At 45.2% G+C, this 15,270-nt stretch overlaps 1 protein-coding gene across 19 annotated transcripts in view; it reads left to right on the forward strand.

Annotated features, from left to right (window-relative positions):
* The window catches only part of DMD (dystrophin), a 1,901,967-nt gene that overhangs the window by 1,306,312 nt on the left and 580,385 nt on the right, over positions 1-15,270 (forward strand). For all 19 annotated transcript variants that reach the window (XR_008319265.1, XM_053308495.1, XM_053308494.1 and 16 more), the window contains one exon: positions 9,034-9,142. Coding sequence is in view for 17 of the 19 variants with exons in the window: in XM_053308495.1 (XP_053164470.1) it covers positions 9,034-9,142 (109 nt within the window). In the remaining 2 variants the exon portion in view is untranslated. The remainder of the gene's footprint in view (positions 1-9,033; positions 9,143-15,270) is intronic.

The raw sequence follows: 15,270 nt of genomic DNA on the forward strand, positions 1-15,270 counted from the left end.
CCGATCTATAAAAGAGGCAATAGGGAGGATCCCTTTAACTACAGGCCAATTAGCCTTTTGAGTATAATAGGTAAATTGTACGCCAAACATCTGTGTTTAAAACTTTGCTCTTGGATGGAGCAGGAGCATATAATCCACGATGAGCAAGCAGGTTTTAGACCTAATAGATTGGTTATGGACCATTGCCTAATTCTACAACAACTTGTGGACAAAAAAGTTAGGGTCCATAAAAGACCCCTGTTTGCCGCTTTTGTGGACCTTAAAATGGCCTTTGACTCAATTTCAAGGAGTTTACTATGGACCAAACTGGCTAGTATATCTATAGATCAAAGGCTTCTATTATTGCTCATTAAGCTCCATGAGAACTCCTCTTTAAGAGTACGTTTAGACACTGCCGGCAATTTTACCAATCCAACAGAGAAAGATGTGCGGCAAGGGTTTGTGTTGGCCCCTTATTTATTCAATCTTTAGATCAACAATCTGATTAAACGGCTGCAAAATGTTGATATCCACACACCTAAATTAGCCAACAAAAAGATTCTGATCCTGATGTACGCGGATGACGTGGTTATTTTATCTCAAACCAGGGTCGGGCTCAAAAGGGCTTTAGATGTTCTAACATCATATTGCCAAGAGGAACACTTGAAGATCAACCATAACAAATCTAAAATTATGTGCTTTAAAAATAAACCAAGGAAATTTATATGGACCTTAGATGGACATAAATTAGAACAGGTCAATCAAATAAAATATCTCGGGGTGGTTTTTCAACAAAACGCTGGGAAATCGGCACACATGAGAATGGTAGCTGACTCAGCAAAACGTAGTGTGGTGGCAATTAACAGATTTTTCAGAACGCAGGGAGCAGGTTTCATTCCTGCGGTTTTAAAACTGTATTCAGCAAAGGTTATCCCTCAGCTTCTGTATGGGATCCAACTGGGACCTTATGCGAACTTTGACACGCTAGAAAGAATTCAATCCGTTTTTTTGAGAGCTATCTTCGGGACTACAAGATGCACCTCAAATGTAATACTGCGCATGGAGGCCGGCCTCATAAAGATCGAATCTCGTGCCTGTCTTTTAATCATTTATTTTTGGTTGAGAGTCCACCTATGTCCGGTGGGCCTAATTCCTCAGTTTCTATTGTTAATTCCACAACTGCAGTGGTGCACTGTAGTCAGTAAAAAGCTTGCTGCTCTGGGAATAGACACTGAACAATTGCTGGAGTTAGACTTGGCAAATGCTAAAAGAATAGTAAAACAGCATTTGACTGATATTGAATTGCAAAATAACTGGGCCTCTTTAACAGAATTCTATAAAGGAGTAAGAACAAGATGGGATCTTTCACCAGCAAATTATTTGTCCCATATTACACTCAGCAAATTCCAGTGGGCATTTACAAGGGCAAGAACAAATTCTTTTCCCTCTGCATTATTAGCCGGGAGATACAATGGTGTTCCCCTGGAAGAACGCTACTGCAGATGCGGCAGTGGGGAAATAGAATCCATTGAGCATATTCTATTATCCTGTAAAATACATAGGCAATCAAGGGAGCACTTAATTCTACCTCTGGTCTGTAAACAGACAGACCGATCTGCTGAACAACTTTTTTAAATTTCTACTCTCTGATGAGGATGTTTTAAATTTTAATTCCGTAGCCAAATTTTGTTATATTGCTTTAAAGATGTATAATGAGAACCTATAGAGTTTCTTATAAATTTGTTTTGCCTTTAGTATGCATGGATTGTTTGGTCTAGGACCGTAAATAAAACTTGACTTGACTTGACTTGACTTGAACAGCCCTGCTGGATCAGGCCCAAGGCCCACTAGTCCAGCATCCTGTTTCACACAGTGGCCCACCAGATGCCGCTGGAAGCCACACACAGGAGTTGAGGGCGTGCCCTCTCTCCACAAAGGCTGTTCCTTTATAACTTTCCTGTTTTAACAGTATTTGCTGCCACCGCCACCACCCAATTAATTGCAGAGATTAACACAAACACACCCAGATTAGGGTGGAATTCCGGGGACACTCTCCTTCTCTTTACTACTGGAAAAATACAAAAACCCTTCATGTGCAGCTTACACGTGGTGAGGAAGCTTGGTAGAGTTACTGAGCAATCAGACTTGAAATTTGTTTTGCACCAGAGTAAAATCCCCTTTGCTGAGTTAGAAATCCACTCAGGCATGTAAAATGCAAAGAACAAAAAAGAGAAAAAAACTTTATTCAAAATACTACAGAGTGTTCCCATTTGAGGCTTTCTCAGCTTTTAGTTACAGGTAAAAGGAACACTCAGTAGCTGCAAGAATACTTCAAAAAGCACCCTCAGATGATATTGGGGTGGCACACTTTAAAAATTGTGGTTACCCAGTTACAAAGTATATAGATGTAGGAAAATATAAAAGCACCCATAAAAGCTTGCAGAGACTTTTGCATTGCCCTAGCTGGATAAATGGGTACAGCTAGGGCTGTATTGTTTCTTAACTTGTTACATTACAGGTAAAACAGAATAAAATGGTTGCAAGGACATGCAAGGCACACAAAAAGGAAAATAATCTAACACAAACTGATTAACAAACTGTTCTCTAGGCTATACCTTTCCCCGAAGCCAAAGCCCTAGCTTCCTTCTAGAACTCACCGAAACCATGGTAGAGAATTCAAGTCCCTGCAGTTCTAACTTTCCAGGATTGCAGTCCTCTTTGTTGCAGCCATTTGCCCAGCCAACGTCCTGTTGCCTGGCCCAGCCCAGCTCCAACTGAACAATGAGAAGTTCTCTTCCAGCCGCATGGCCCTCAAGGTCACACCTACTGTGTACTGAGTGGCTGATCCCTAGAAGTCACCACCTGTCAGTCAGGACAGGATTCACTTCCAGTTATCTCTTTAAAGGAGGGGAGGGCTGATCAGTGCCTGAAGTCACCACCTGTCAGTCAGGACAGGATTCACTTCCAGTTATCTCTTTAAAGGAGGGGAGGGCCGATCAGTGCCTAATTTTTACAGATTGAAAAAGAATTTGTCAAATAAAATTCAGGAATTGTGCCATTTATGGATTATAGATTAGAAACATGATAGCATGTTTCTTTGCTGGCAATGAAGAGTAGGCATGGAGATGAGGGGAGTGAAGATCACAAGGTATTAGAAGTTGATTTTATAACTCAAAATCCCCCCCCCCCAATCAACCTCTTCTGTGGTGTTCCAGTATAAAGCATAAGTATTTTTGTTTGATTAAAAAAAATTAGGGAGTGACTTTGCAGAGAAGGAAAGGGAGGCAAATAGTGGCTGGTCAGTGTTCCTGCTCCTTTTGTCTTTAGCTCTAGAAACAGATGAGAAGGGTCAGGGCAGATGAACTCTGCTCTCCCGCACCAGGGGAGGAGAAATGTCATGAAAATAAAGGGCAATCATTACACTTAAATGATTTATGTCAGATCGAGCCTGTTGAATGAGGCAGATCGAGCCTGTTCCCATATCACATAGGCCTCGGCTCCTGTCTCTGACAGCAGCCTCCTCCTTCATTTTGCTTCAGAACTGATAAGCCCCAGTGCTTCTCTTTGGCTTTTACCATCCTCTGTGCCTTATATGGGGAAAGAGTGCTGAGTTCCTTGTAAGGGTCAGAGGACCTAGAACAATTGCATGACAGGCAGAATTCAAAAGATGCAGCTTTACCTAACATATGTGCTTTACCTAACATATGTGGGTAGCTTTACCTAACATATGTGGGTAGGATCAGCAACCGGACCTCTCAACAACTTTTGATAACATCAATCTTCTGGGACGTCTCTCCAGGTTGGGACTTGGGGGCACAGTTATACGGTGGCTCCGTTCTTACCTGGAGGGTCATACTCAGAAGGTGGTGCTGGGGGGTGCTTGCTCTGCCCCTTGGCCTTTGGCCTATGGGGTGCCACAAGGATCTCTTCTATCCCCCATGCCGTTTAACATTTACATTAAACCCCTGGGAGAGGTCATCTGTGGGTGTGGGCTGTGGTGCCATCAGCAGACACCAGGGAGGCAGTGAATGCTCTGAACAAGGGCTTAGAGGCTGCTCTGGACTGGATGGGGGCAAACAAGCTGAAACTTAATCCAGATAAGGCGGAAGTGCTCTGGGTTGGTAGAACTGATCATCCAAGAAATGAGGTAAATCTGGTCTTGGATGGGTTCACACTTCTTCTGAAAGACAAAGTCCACAGCTTGGGGGTGCTTCTGGACCCGATGTTGTCCATGAAGGCGTAGGTGGCAGCGGTGTGTAGAAGCACCTTTTACCAGCTACAACTGGTATGCCAGCTGTGACCTTACTTGGAGAAGTCAGACCTGACCTCAGTCACTCATGTGTTGGTAACATCCAGATTGGACTACTGCAGTGCACTCTATGTGGGACCGCCCTTGAAGACTGTTCAGAAGCTTCAGATGGTCCAGAATACTCTTGCAAGGATATTCATGTATGCAAGTCATTTAATGAGTATCACACCCATCCTGCAGCAGCTTCATTGGTTACCAGTCCACTTTCAGGTTAGATTCAAGGTGCTGGTCTTGCCCTTTAAAGCTCTACATGGCTTGGGGTTCCTGTTGGACTGCATTCAGCCATATGAAACTACCATTGTCCTCCATTCATTGTCTTAGGCCCTACTCATGGCCCCACCACTAAAAGAAATCCGGTTGGCGGGGACTAGAGACGGCCTTTTCGGTTGTGGCCCCTTGGCTTCGGAACACCCTCCCTGAAGAACTTTGCCATGCTCCCTCCCTCAATGTTTTTTAAAAACAACTAAAACACACCTTTTAAAGGAGGCTTTTTAATTCTCAGTTTTTGGTTATATCTGGTAAGTTCTTTAGATTTTAGTTTTTATAACTTTCAGTTTTTAGCCTTTAAAATATGTTTTTTTAATTTGAACTTTATATGAATTGTGGTTTTTAACCTGACTTTTAACTTGTTATTCAATTTTTGTTAATTTTATTACTTTTATTGTGTATTGTATCTATTTTATTGTTGTGAGCCGCCCCAAGCAGTCATGTACTGGGGTAGGGTATAAACATTTTAAGCAAAATAACTAACTAACTGTTAATATTCTGCCTATACTTCAGCTGCTTGACAGCCAGCACTTCAAGAGGTGCAGCTCCAATCTTTAAAATGCTGGGGAAATTCCACCTACCGAGTTTCTTCCAGTCATTCAGCTGTTTGACACAAAGCATTAGACATGTTGGAAGCAAGTAATGTCTCAACATTAAAACATTTAAAATGTCATGCTTCCACCATGTGTGTCTTAACAGCTGAATAAATACTTCTGAAGGAAATATTGATTTCACATATATAATTTGAATTCTCAAAATTAAAATATTCCTGTGGAAGTGGAAAATGCAATGTTGTCAGTAGCTGACTGATATATAAAGCTATATATTCTTTATCTGTACCATGAGAAGAAAGCAACAGAATAGAATAACTTATCATAATTCAAATGGCTTATTTTGTGCCACTGTTTTGTCAGATGACAAAATCTTATGCTGGTTTCTTCACAGCTTGTACTTCGTATGTTTGAAAAGTCTTTCTTCCTCAATAAATCATTTTGGATGTAATAAAAGGAGAAAAAGGCATAACATTGTTTCACACACAAGGCAATGATGTTTAGATCTTGTTGACACAAAGTAATTGCTGAGGGCAAACAGACAAGAGGACAGTTAAAATCTGTCATCTATTGTTTCTTCAAAATAAATACTATAAATTGAAAGCATTATGAGGCGTTTTCAGTTGTATTCAGTCACATTCAACACTGCATCTTTTCTGAGCCATTTAAAAGGAGTGCCATTGTTGCCTGAATCCCTGTTAACGATTGCTACAAGGTTTTCTCTAAATTTCTTAAATGTCAAATAGTGCTAAAAAGAATATATATTGCATAAAAAAATCCAAACATTAGCGATTGTCAGTCTCTCTTAGTAAAAGTGTCTAAAGAAATTATTTTTTTCCTTTCTTGCCTCTGAGTAATGATGCTTATTATAAGTCTTGAATATCAAAAATATCACTGTGGCCCCCTATGCATTCTTCCAATGCATTTTGCCACTGTCCATTAAATGTTACTTCTGTCTCTGCAATTCCTTGAGTCTACATTTGCTTCAGCTGAAGGCTAAATGTCTAGCTTACATGAAATGATGCCAAGGTCAACCAGAATTATACCTTACTAGCTGAACCTGCACAGAGCATCTGTGCGGTAGTTTACTTCCTTTGGTGGTTTAGTGGGGAGAATTCGTTTGGCTGGTCCTCTCTTTGTAGCCATGTCTTGCATCCTGTTCCACTCTCTCCCCCCTCCAGAGCTGCTCTCTCACCCGTGCTGTCCTCCCCCTCACAACAGTTCTCTCGCTCGCTCTGTCCCCCCCACGGCTCTCTCACTTGCTGTCACCCATGGCTCTCTCGCTTGCTCTGTCTCCCCCCACGTCTCTCTCACTCGCTCTGTCTCCTCTCCCCGGGTCTCTTGCTCGCTCTATCTCCTCCCACAGCTCTCTCGCTCTCTCTGTCTCCCCCCCCGGCTCTCTCGCTCGCTCTGTCTCCCTCCCACAGGTTTCTTGCTTGCTCTGTCTCCCCCCTCACAGCTCTCTCACTTGCTCTGTCTCCCCCCCACTCTCTAGCTTGCTCTGTCTCCCTCCAGCTCTCTCACTCACTCTGTCTCCCCCACATCTCTTGCTCACTTTCCCCCCACAGCTCCCTCGCTCGCTCTGCCCCCCAGATCTCTCACTTGCTCTGTCCCCCCACACCTCTATCACTTGCTCTGTCCCCCTACAGCTCTCTCACTCGCTCTGTCTTCCCCCCACAGCTCTCTTGTTCTCTCTGTCTCCCCCCCAGCTCTCTTGCTCGCTCTGCCTCCCTGTCAGCTCTCTCGCTCGCTCTGTCTCCCCTGCCACATCTCTCTCTCTTGCTCTGTCTGCCCCCGCAGCTCTCTCGCTCACTCTGTCTCTTCCCACAGCTCTCTCGCTCGCTCTGTCTCTTCCCACAGCTCTCTCGCTCGCTCTGTCTCTCCCCACAGCTCTCTCGCTCACATTGTCTCCCCTCACAGTTCTTTTTTCTTTCTTTCTTTTGGCATGGGGGGGGGGGTCATGAAGTCTATCTGGGTTTTGGGGGGGACTGCCAGCAACTGCCCATGCTGTCCCTTTGTGGTTTGTTTGTTTGTTTGTTTGTTTGTTTGTTTGTTTGTTTGTTTGTTAAGGAGTGACTGGGAGCTGAGAGTCTTTTGGGTTTTTTTGTTTTTTGGTGGCATGGGGTGTGGAAGACTGGCTGGTGTTTGGGGGGGGCGGAACAATGGCACTGGTTTTTTTCATTTTGGGTGGGAAGGTCAGCAGTGAGTCCTCACAGTCCCAAATGGTTTTTAATGGCCCCTTACCTCCCAGCAATTTTGGGCTTAATTTGGTTCTATGTTCTGTCTGTTCCGTCGTTTACCCGCCAGCCGCCCCCTCTCTGTGGTCGGTTTCCTCTGCCTTTCCTTTCCCTTTCCTTTCTGTTCCCCGAGTCTGACGATCCCCACCTCCCTCGCTGCTGCTCCCTCCCTAGGCAATGGTTCCTCCATTCCCCTCTGCCTTCCCTCCTTTCTTCTGTCTCCTGAGTTTGCCAATTCCGCCTGCCTCCCTAGCTCGCTGCCGCTCCCTTCCCAAGGCAATCATGACTTCAGGCATTTGCATGGCTCCGGACGCCTCTGGACGCCTCTGGACGCAGTCCTCAACTCAGTCGTCCATAAGCAAATTATATAGAGAGATATGAGAGGTGACAGGCTGAAGCTTAATCCAGATAAGATGGAGGTACTTATTGTGTGGGGTCAGAACTCGGGAGATGATTTTTACCTGCCTGTTCTGGATTGGGGTCACACTTCCCCAGAAAGAACAAGTACACAGTCTGGGTGTGCTTCTGGACACAAAACTCTCCCTGGTGTCCCAGGTTGAGGCAGTGGCCAGAGGTGCCTTTTATCAGCTTCAGCTGATATGCCAGCTGTGTCCATTTCTTGAGATAAATGACCTCAGAACAGTAGGACATATGCTGGTCACCTCCAGACTTGACTACAGCAATGTGCTCTATGTGGGACTGCCTTTGTACGTAGTCCGGAAACTGCAGTTAGTCCAGAATGCGTCGGCTAGATTGGTCTCTGGGTCATCTCGGAGAGACCATATCACTCCCATCTTAAAATATCCACACTGGCTTTCCAGGCAAAATACAAGGTTTTGGTTATAACCTAAAAAGCCCTAAACAGCTTGACTCCTGGGTATTTAATAGAATGCCTTCTTTGCTATGAACCAAACCTCCCATTGAGATCATCGGGAGAGGTTCATCTGCAGTTGCCTCCAGCTTGTCTGGTGGCTACTCAGGGACAGACCTTTTCCATTGCTGCTCCGAGGCTTTGGAACACACTTCCTGTTGAAATAAGAGCCTCCCCATCTCTTATAACTTTTTAAAAGGCAGTCAAGACACATTTGTTCACCTAGGCTTTTAATTAGATATTGTTTTAATTGTGTTATAATAGTTCTAATGTTTTAAATTTTAATTGTTGAAATGTCAGTCTTTGTATTGGTTGTTTTTATTGTCTTGTAAACTGCCGAGAGAACTTATTATTATTTATTATTATTATTTTACATTTGATATCCTGCTCTTCCGCCAAGGAGCCCAGAGCGGTGTACTACATACTTAGGTTTCTCCTCACAACAACCCTGTGAAGTAGGTTAGGCTGAGAGAGAAGTGACTGGCCCAGAGTCACCCAGCTAGTTTCATGGCTGAATGGGGATTTGAACCCTGGTCTCCACGGTCCTAGTCCAGCACTCTAAAAATGAAATAAATAAATAAATAAATATTTTTGGAACCTTATTCTCATGCTCGAAAAATAGTCAATATTATTGCATATTTCCTGGTCCAGAGCAACCCAGATCAGCTAGTGCCTAATGGCTATATGTTCTGTATGTTACAGTAGTCTGTAAATATTGTTTCAACAAAATCATACATTAATAGCAATAGTACTGCAGACAAGATTTTTCTTATCCTTGTTCTTTATGAAATGTTTAATGTATCTGTCTTCCTCTTTCAGAGAAAATTAGAAGAGTTGAATAGTGACTGGAAGGCAGTAAACCATTTAATACAAGTGTTGAAAGGAAAGCCAGTGTCTGGAGCCCAAGGGTTTGTCTCTTCTACTGCTGGTGAGTACTCTGATGTTAGAAAAATCTTTGAAAGTGTATAGATAAAAGATAAAAAGAAAGTTCTTTACCTACTGTACATTGGTGAGGAAGATTATGCTGATAAGTATAATGGAAACTTTGATCGTGTTCATTTTCTATGACTTCTCCACAGACAAGCTGAGTGCATATACTGTTGTGATATTAGTGAAACTGTCATATCTACCCCCTCCCCCAAGGAATCCTGGAACCTGTAGTTTTGTAATGGAGTTGAAAATTCTCTCTTGAAAAGTGAGAGCATAGCTCTTAATTACCAGGGTTCTGTGGGAAGAGAGAACGACTCTAAGCCAATTGTGCTGAGTTGGAGGCAATGATATATCTTAAGATAAAGTAATAGGATACTTCAGTTTTGCTTATGTAGTACCACTGACACTGACTGCCTCCAAGATTTGTATTCTAGGCAGGCAAGAGCAAAAAAAGGAAAAAAGGCTGATTTATACTATATGTGCAGAATAAGAGTTGATGTAACAGGATTGGGAAAGACTTTGGAGAGCCACTGTTATCAAGGTATACATACGCTACTGGGCTGAAGCCAAGCCTCAGTGGCCTGCTGTTTGCAATGCACTTTGTGGATAAAATTGTTCACATTAACCAATTTGGGCCCTGAGTTAGTAGCAGTTTCCATATGAGCCTGCCTGCCCACCGAGGTCATTTGGAGAGGTCAAATAGAATGTGCCTGATGGTTCAGTATGTCCTCTTTTGATAAATGCCTTTTAGCTTTCCCAGTCTGAAAGTTGATGGCATTCTTGGAAGTCTGAGGCTGGTTACTTGACCTTGCCCAGCTTGTCTCATTAAAGCTGCTGGGAGTGAGGGATGGCCAAATGCGTATAGAGATGTGATAAATGCATCTCTGTGGGAAGGCAAAGTTCCCTCACTATTGAAAGAAGCATGACAAGTCCTTTGTTTAAGCCTTCCCTGGATTCGATCCTGTGTTATTATTAGCCTATGTCTAAACTTCTTTGAGGCAAGCTGCTTGCTTGGTTGCTTTGGTGGATGATCTATTCTGGTAATCGATAAGGGGAATACATCCCTATTGGTTCTGGTGGACTTCTCAGTACAGTTGACCATTATATCCTTCTGTTCTGTCTAGCTGGTTTGGAGCCAGCAAACAAGGTTTTCCTATCTGGGCAGCAAATTTCAGAAGGTAATGTTTGGGGACTAATATTCAGCTCCTTCATTATTGGTTTGTGGAGTAACATGAAACCACTGGGAGAGGTAATCAGGAGGTGTGGTATCATGTCCACGCATGGCCACATCCAGGCTGGAGTAGTGCAATATGTTCTTGGTGGATCTCCCCTTGAAAAGTGTTCCAAAATTTCAGAGGGTGTAGAATGCTGCAGCCAGGTTGCATCTCTTATGTAGAGCATACTGCTTCAGTCTTGTACTAAATAATTTCTCAATTTGTTTCTGAGCCCAATTCAAGGTACTGGTGATTAGGGCACTTAAAGGCCCCCCTTTTTTCCATATGGGCCTGCTAATGCATTGAAGTCATCTGAGGGGACCCTACTCCCTTTGCTGCTGTCTTGCAGCTGCCTTTGATGAGTATGTGGCACACGGCCATTTCAGTGGTTGTGCCCAAGTTATATAACTCCTTCCTGCATCAACCTGGCTTGTCCCCTTTGACCTCTGCCTTCAGGAATATTATGAAGACTGCCTTTTTGGGAGGCAGGGTGGACCCATGAGCTGTCATAGGGACTGTGGGGTTTTTATGTACAATATTATTGTACTCTTCTGTTTCTTCTATGATTTTAATTAATTGATTTTTTTAAAATGCTGCATTTGTGAATATTTCAATTTATTATGAAACTTGAGTGCTTTATTAGGCAGAAAGACAGTGGCCCACATTCTCTGCAGCATTATGGAGGTGGAACAAGGGCTCCACCCTTGCAAGTATCCAGGAGACTAGCTGTGCTGAAGGCTTGCTGTGCAGTACAGCATGTGGGAAAAGGCATAGGGAAGCAATTTCCGCTTCTCTTCACTCCCTGCAAAAGTCCCTTTTGCTTTCACAAATATGTTCCGAAGGGTTGCACAGTCCTCAAGGATAATTTTGTGGAAGTAAAAAGTGCTTTTGCAAGGAGGGGAGAGAAGTGAAAATTGCGTTTCCATCCTCCTCCTCACACACTGGCCTTCATGGCAAGACTTCAGCGCAGTTATTCTCCTGGTTCCCTGCAAGGGCAGAGCTCTTGCCTCACACTTTTATTGCTGCTGAAAATGTCAGTCACTGTAAACATTATAAGATAAATATAACTAACTCATCGATAAACCAATGGTTTGACACTGTACAAAGCAGCTTCATTTATGTTAATATAAGCAGAGTGTAATTTCCAGTGAAAACAATGCTAGTTATCAGTTTGACATTTTAAACTTGTATTTATGGGAACATCACCAACCAAGGGCCTTTAGCCAATAGCCAGACGACATATAATAAAAATAATTTGCATGCATGCACGCACACGCACACACACACACACACACAGAGCAAGAAAGTGCAGGTTTTCATTTATTCTGGAAACATAGTGGTTGCTCTGGAGCAGAGGCGTATCTAGGGAAAATAGCGCCTAGGGCAAACACTGAAATTGTGCCCCCTGTCCAAACATCTGACAACCATCTTTCAGATAACTTCACCATAATATCAGCTGAGAAATACAAGTCAAGCTCGTTAATCTTTTAATCTTTCAAAAACTATTTAGTAGGGATGTGCATAAAACCGGTTCTCCCGGTTCGGTTCGGGTCCGAACCGGGTCCGGACCGGACCGGGGTGGTTCGGTTTTGGTTTTGCCAGACCACCCCCCCGGTCCGGTTCGGTTTCGAACCGGTTCGGATCCGAACCGAACCGGTTCGGATCACAAAAAGTGGCTGGTTTTGAAGGGGACATTGTGTTCTACCTGCCACCCAAATTTCAAGTCGATTGGACCTTCCTCTGATTTTTTACAAATTTTTTTCAAAAAATAAATTTTTGCCCATAACTCACAATGTGGAGCCCTTAGGGGCAAAAAAGCTGGGGTGGGTGGTAGCCACCCATGGGTGTCCTCCACCCCAAAAATCCCAAGGCAATTGGTGGCTCCTAGTATTATTGGTGAATTTCTGAAGAAAAATTTTTTTTCCCATTGGCTAGAATGGGGGTTCGGGGCTGCCCCAGACCCACCTCTGTGGGGTGGCAGCACCCCCAAAGTGGGTCCGGGGCCATGGCAAAAATGCCCTCAGTCCCCCCCAGCAATCCCCGTAGAGATAGGAGTGATGGTTCTGTTGTTTTTCTGAGGTATTCTGAGTGTAGATTCTATGATAGCTTATGAGATTTCCAATGAGACACCATGAATCCACTCTCATTTGCTATCACAGAATCCACACTCACTCAGAACACCTCAGAAAAACAACAGAACCATCACTCCTATCTCTACGGGGATTGCTGGGAGGGACTGAGGGCATTTTTGCCATGGCCCCGGACCCACTTTGGCGGTGCTGCCACCCCACAGAGGCGGGTCTGGGGCAGCCCCGAACCCCCATTCTAGCCAATGGAAAAAAAATTTTTCTTCAGAAATTCACCAATAATACTAGGAGCAACCCAACAATTGCCACCCCATCTTTTTGGCCCCTCTCTCTGGGCGCCCTAACACGTAACACCTAGTCAGTCCATCTTAATGCCTACCTACTACCACCACTCCTATCCAAGCAAGTAAGAGGAGGACACTCAGAGAGACAACACCCACTCTCTGATCTAACAAAAAGGCCACTGCTGTGCTGCCTGCCAGCACAGCAGCAGCAGCGGAGCAGCACACTAAGCACAAGAGCAGCACACACAGAGAAGAAGCAGGAGGCGGAGCAGCAGAGCAGCAGACCTGCCGCTCTGCATGATGGGTGACGTGATGCCCAAAGGAACCACCACCTCACTCAGTGCCTGCCACTGACTAGGCCCGACAGACAGAAGCCAGCCAACCTGCTCTGCTCTGCTCTGATGCTCCCCATGGATGATGCACACACACCCTACATCTGCATCCCAATGACCAGACCAGACCAGACCAAGTGCGCAGAGTCAGCACAGGCCAGCAGCCACCAGCCCAGCAACAACAACAGCTACTACTGCTACCACCACAACCAGTGTTGCCGCTACAATAACATTCCCAGTCCAGTCACGCGCGCCACAGCCTGAGCCTAGCACACAGCCAACAGCTGCTGCCAGCCAGTGCCTGGCAAGCCCAGCCAACATGAGGAGGAGAGAGCTAACAAGTAGACGGCGCACGCACATCACCAACCCATCACGCCGGCGCAACTGCAAGGGGAGAGGGCACAATTACAGGCAGGAGGAGGAGGAGGAGGAGGAGGAGGCGGGCGAGGCAATCCTAGCACAGATTTGAAAGTTTAAAATCCACCAGGACATCTTCTAGAATCTAGACTTCTGTTTTTTCTACCACCAGCTGTAGTGTCTAGTTAGTCAGTGTGCTGTGCAGCTGAGCTGAGCTGAGCTGAGCTGCATGTGAGGAAGGGTGATTGTAGCTAGTTCTTTAGTTTCAGCAGACTGAGCATTGAGCATGGGCAGTGGCCTTGGGAAGCAACACAATTACACGACACTCACCTGCTGCTGCTGGTTCTAGAAGTTGCCTCTTCTCGTCTTCACCTCTTCGTGTGTGTGTGTGTGTGTGTGCAGTGAGTGCATGCCTTTTGCCTTGCTGGAAAGAAATGCTTCTCTGGTCCACCACCACATATCTGCTCAAGGACACAGAGGCCCAAGGCAGAGGTGGTGGCACCAGTGTGAGTGCATGTGTGCTGGTGGTGTTTGCCACCACAGGTGTTTTGTGTGTGTATGTGTGCGCTGCTAGCTAGGAGGGGGGAGGGAGGCAGGGAGGGAGGCTGGGAGGCAGGGGGGAGGAAAGGGGAGGGGGAGAGGGATGTAGAGGGGATTGAAGGGGGGAGGGTCCGGCTCAGAGTTGGTCAGCCACATATTTGTGCACACACGTGCTCACGTGTGTGCTTCGGTGGGAGAGACCAGACTCTCATCATCTGCCAGACCGGGGTTGGGGGCAGGTGAGGCGGTGGTGGGCTGGAAGGGAGGGAGGATGGAAGGTGGTGAAGAGGAAGGGGAGAGGATGAGAGGGGAAGGATGGAGGGAGGCATGGGGGGGAGGAAAAAAAACATGTAGACAGACACACACCACACTACACACAGAAAGCATCCACACACAGAGACAGTGCTAGGCATCCATTCACACAGACAGACAGACAGACAGACACACAACAGGAAGAGACAGACTGAGCCTGCACCACACACACACACACAGACCCAATTCCCCCCCTGCACAGTTATCAATCAATATGTTGTGTTGGCAGCCAGTTCATTGCTATTCTGATGGTTTGGGGTTTTTTGCCATCAGCCAACATCAACAGTGACCACAATCAAGATGAACATAAGATGATAATAATTCATTCGTTTCATTTCAAAAAATCACCCAATCATCTTCTCCATGTAAACCAAGCCCCCCACACATGATTTCTGGTGACATTTTCAATAAAATCAATTCATTTGGCATTCATCATTTTGTTCTCCCTTTGTCACCTTTTTTTCTTTCTTTTGCATAATTTTGAGGCTTGATTTTGACATGGGGTTTTTAAAGAAAAAATTATTTACATGTTCATTTACATACAGTATTTACATATCTACACTGCATTTTTGAACGTATACCCGCCGCTGCCGCTAAGTCTAGTACTCCGTGGGCTGTGCTACTTTGGGGGGGTGTGCCGTGCCCACGCCAGGTCCCCAAATGCTGACAGGTGGATAGATAAAGGGCCTGTGCTGGTCAGCATTGGGTTTCTTTTTAGGTGGGCGTGGGCATTGTAAACATCTGGCCAGTCGCAGCACTACAACTACTACTACAACTGCATCTCTGTGTGGGCACACTACACGCTGCGACTGGCTGGCACGGCTCAGCATCTGTCACGTCAGCTCAGCTAGAGGTGGAAGGGGGGAGGGTAGGGATAAGCACAGAGTTCGAGCCAGGCAGGTGACCAACCATGGGGCAACCCACGGTAATCACTCGCCCGTCTCAAACTGCAGCTTGGGGTAGCCCAACAGGGGGAGGTTCACCTTAAGGAAGACCAGCT

Source organism: Hemicordylus capensis, chromosome 3 (assembly GCF_027244095.1).
Source record: "Hemicordylus capensis ecotype Gifberg chromosome 3, rHemCap1.1.pri, whole genome shotgun sequence".
NCBI lineage: Eukaryota > Metazoa > Chordata > Lepidosauria > Squamata > Cordylidae > Hemicordylus > Hemicordylus capensis.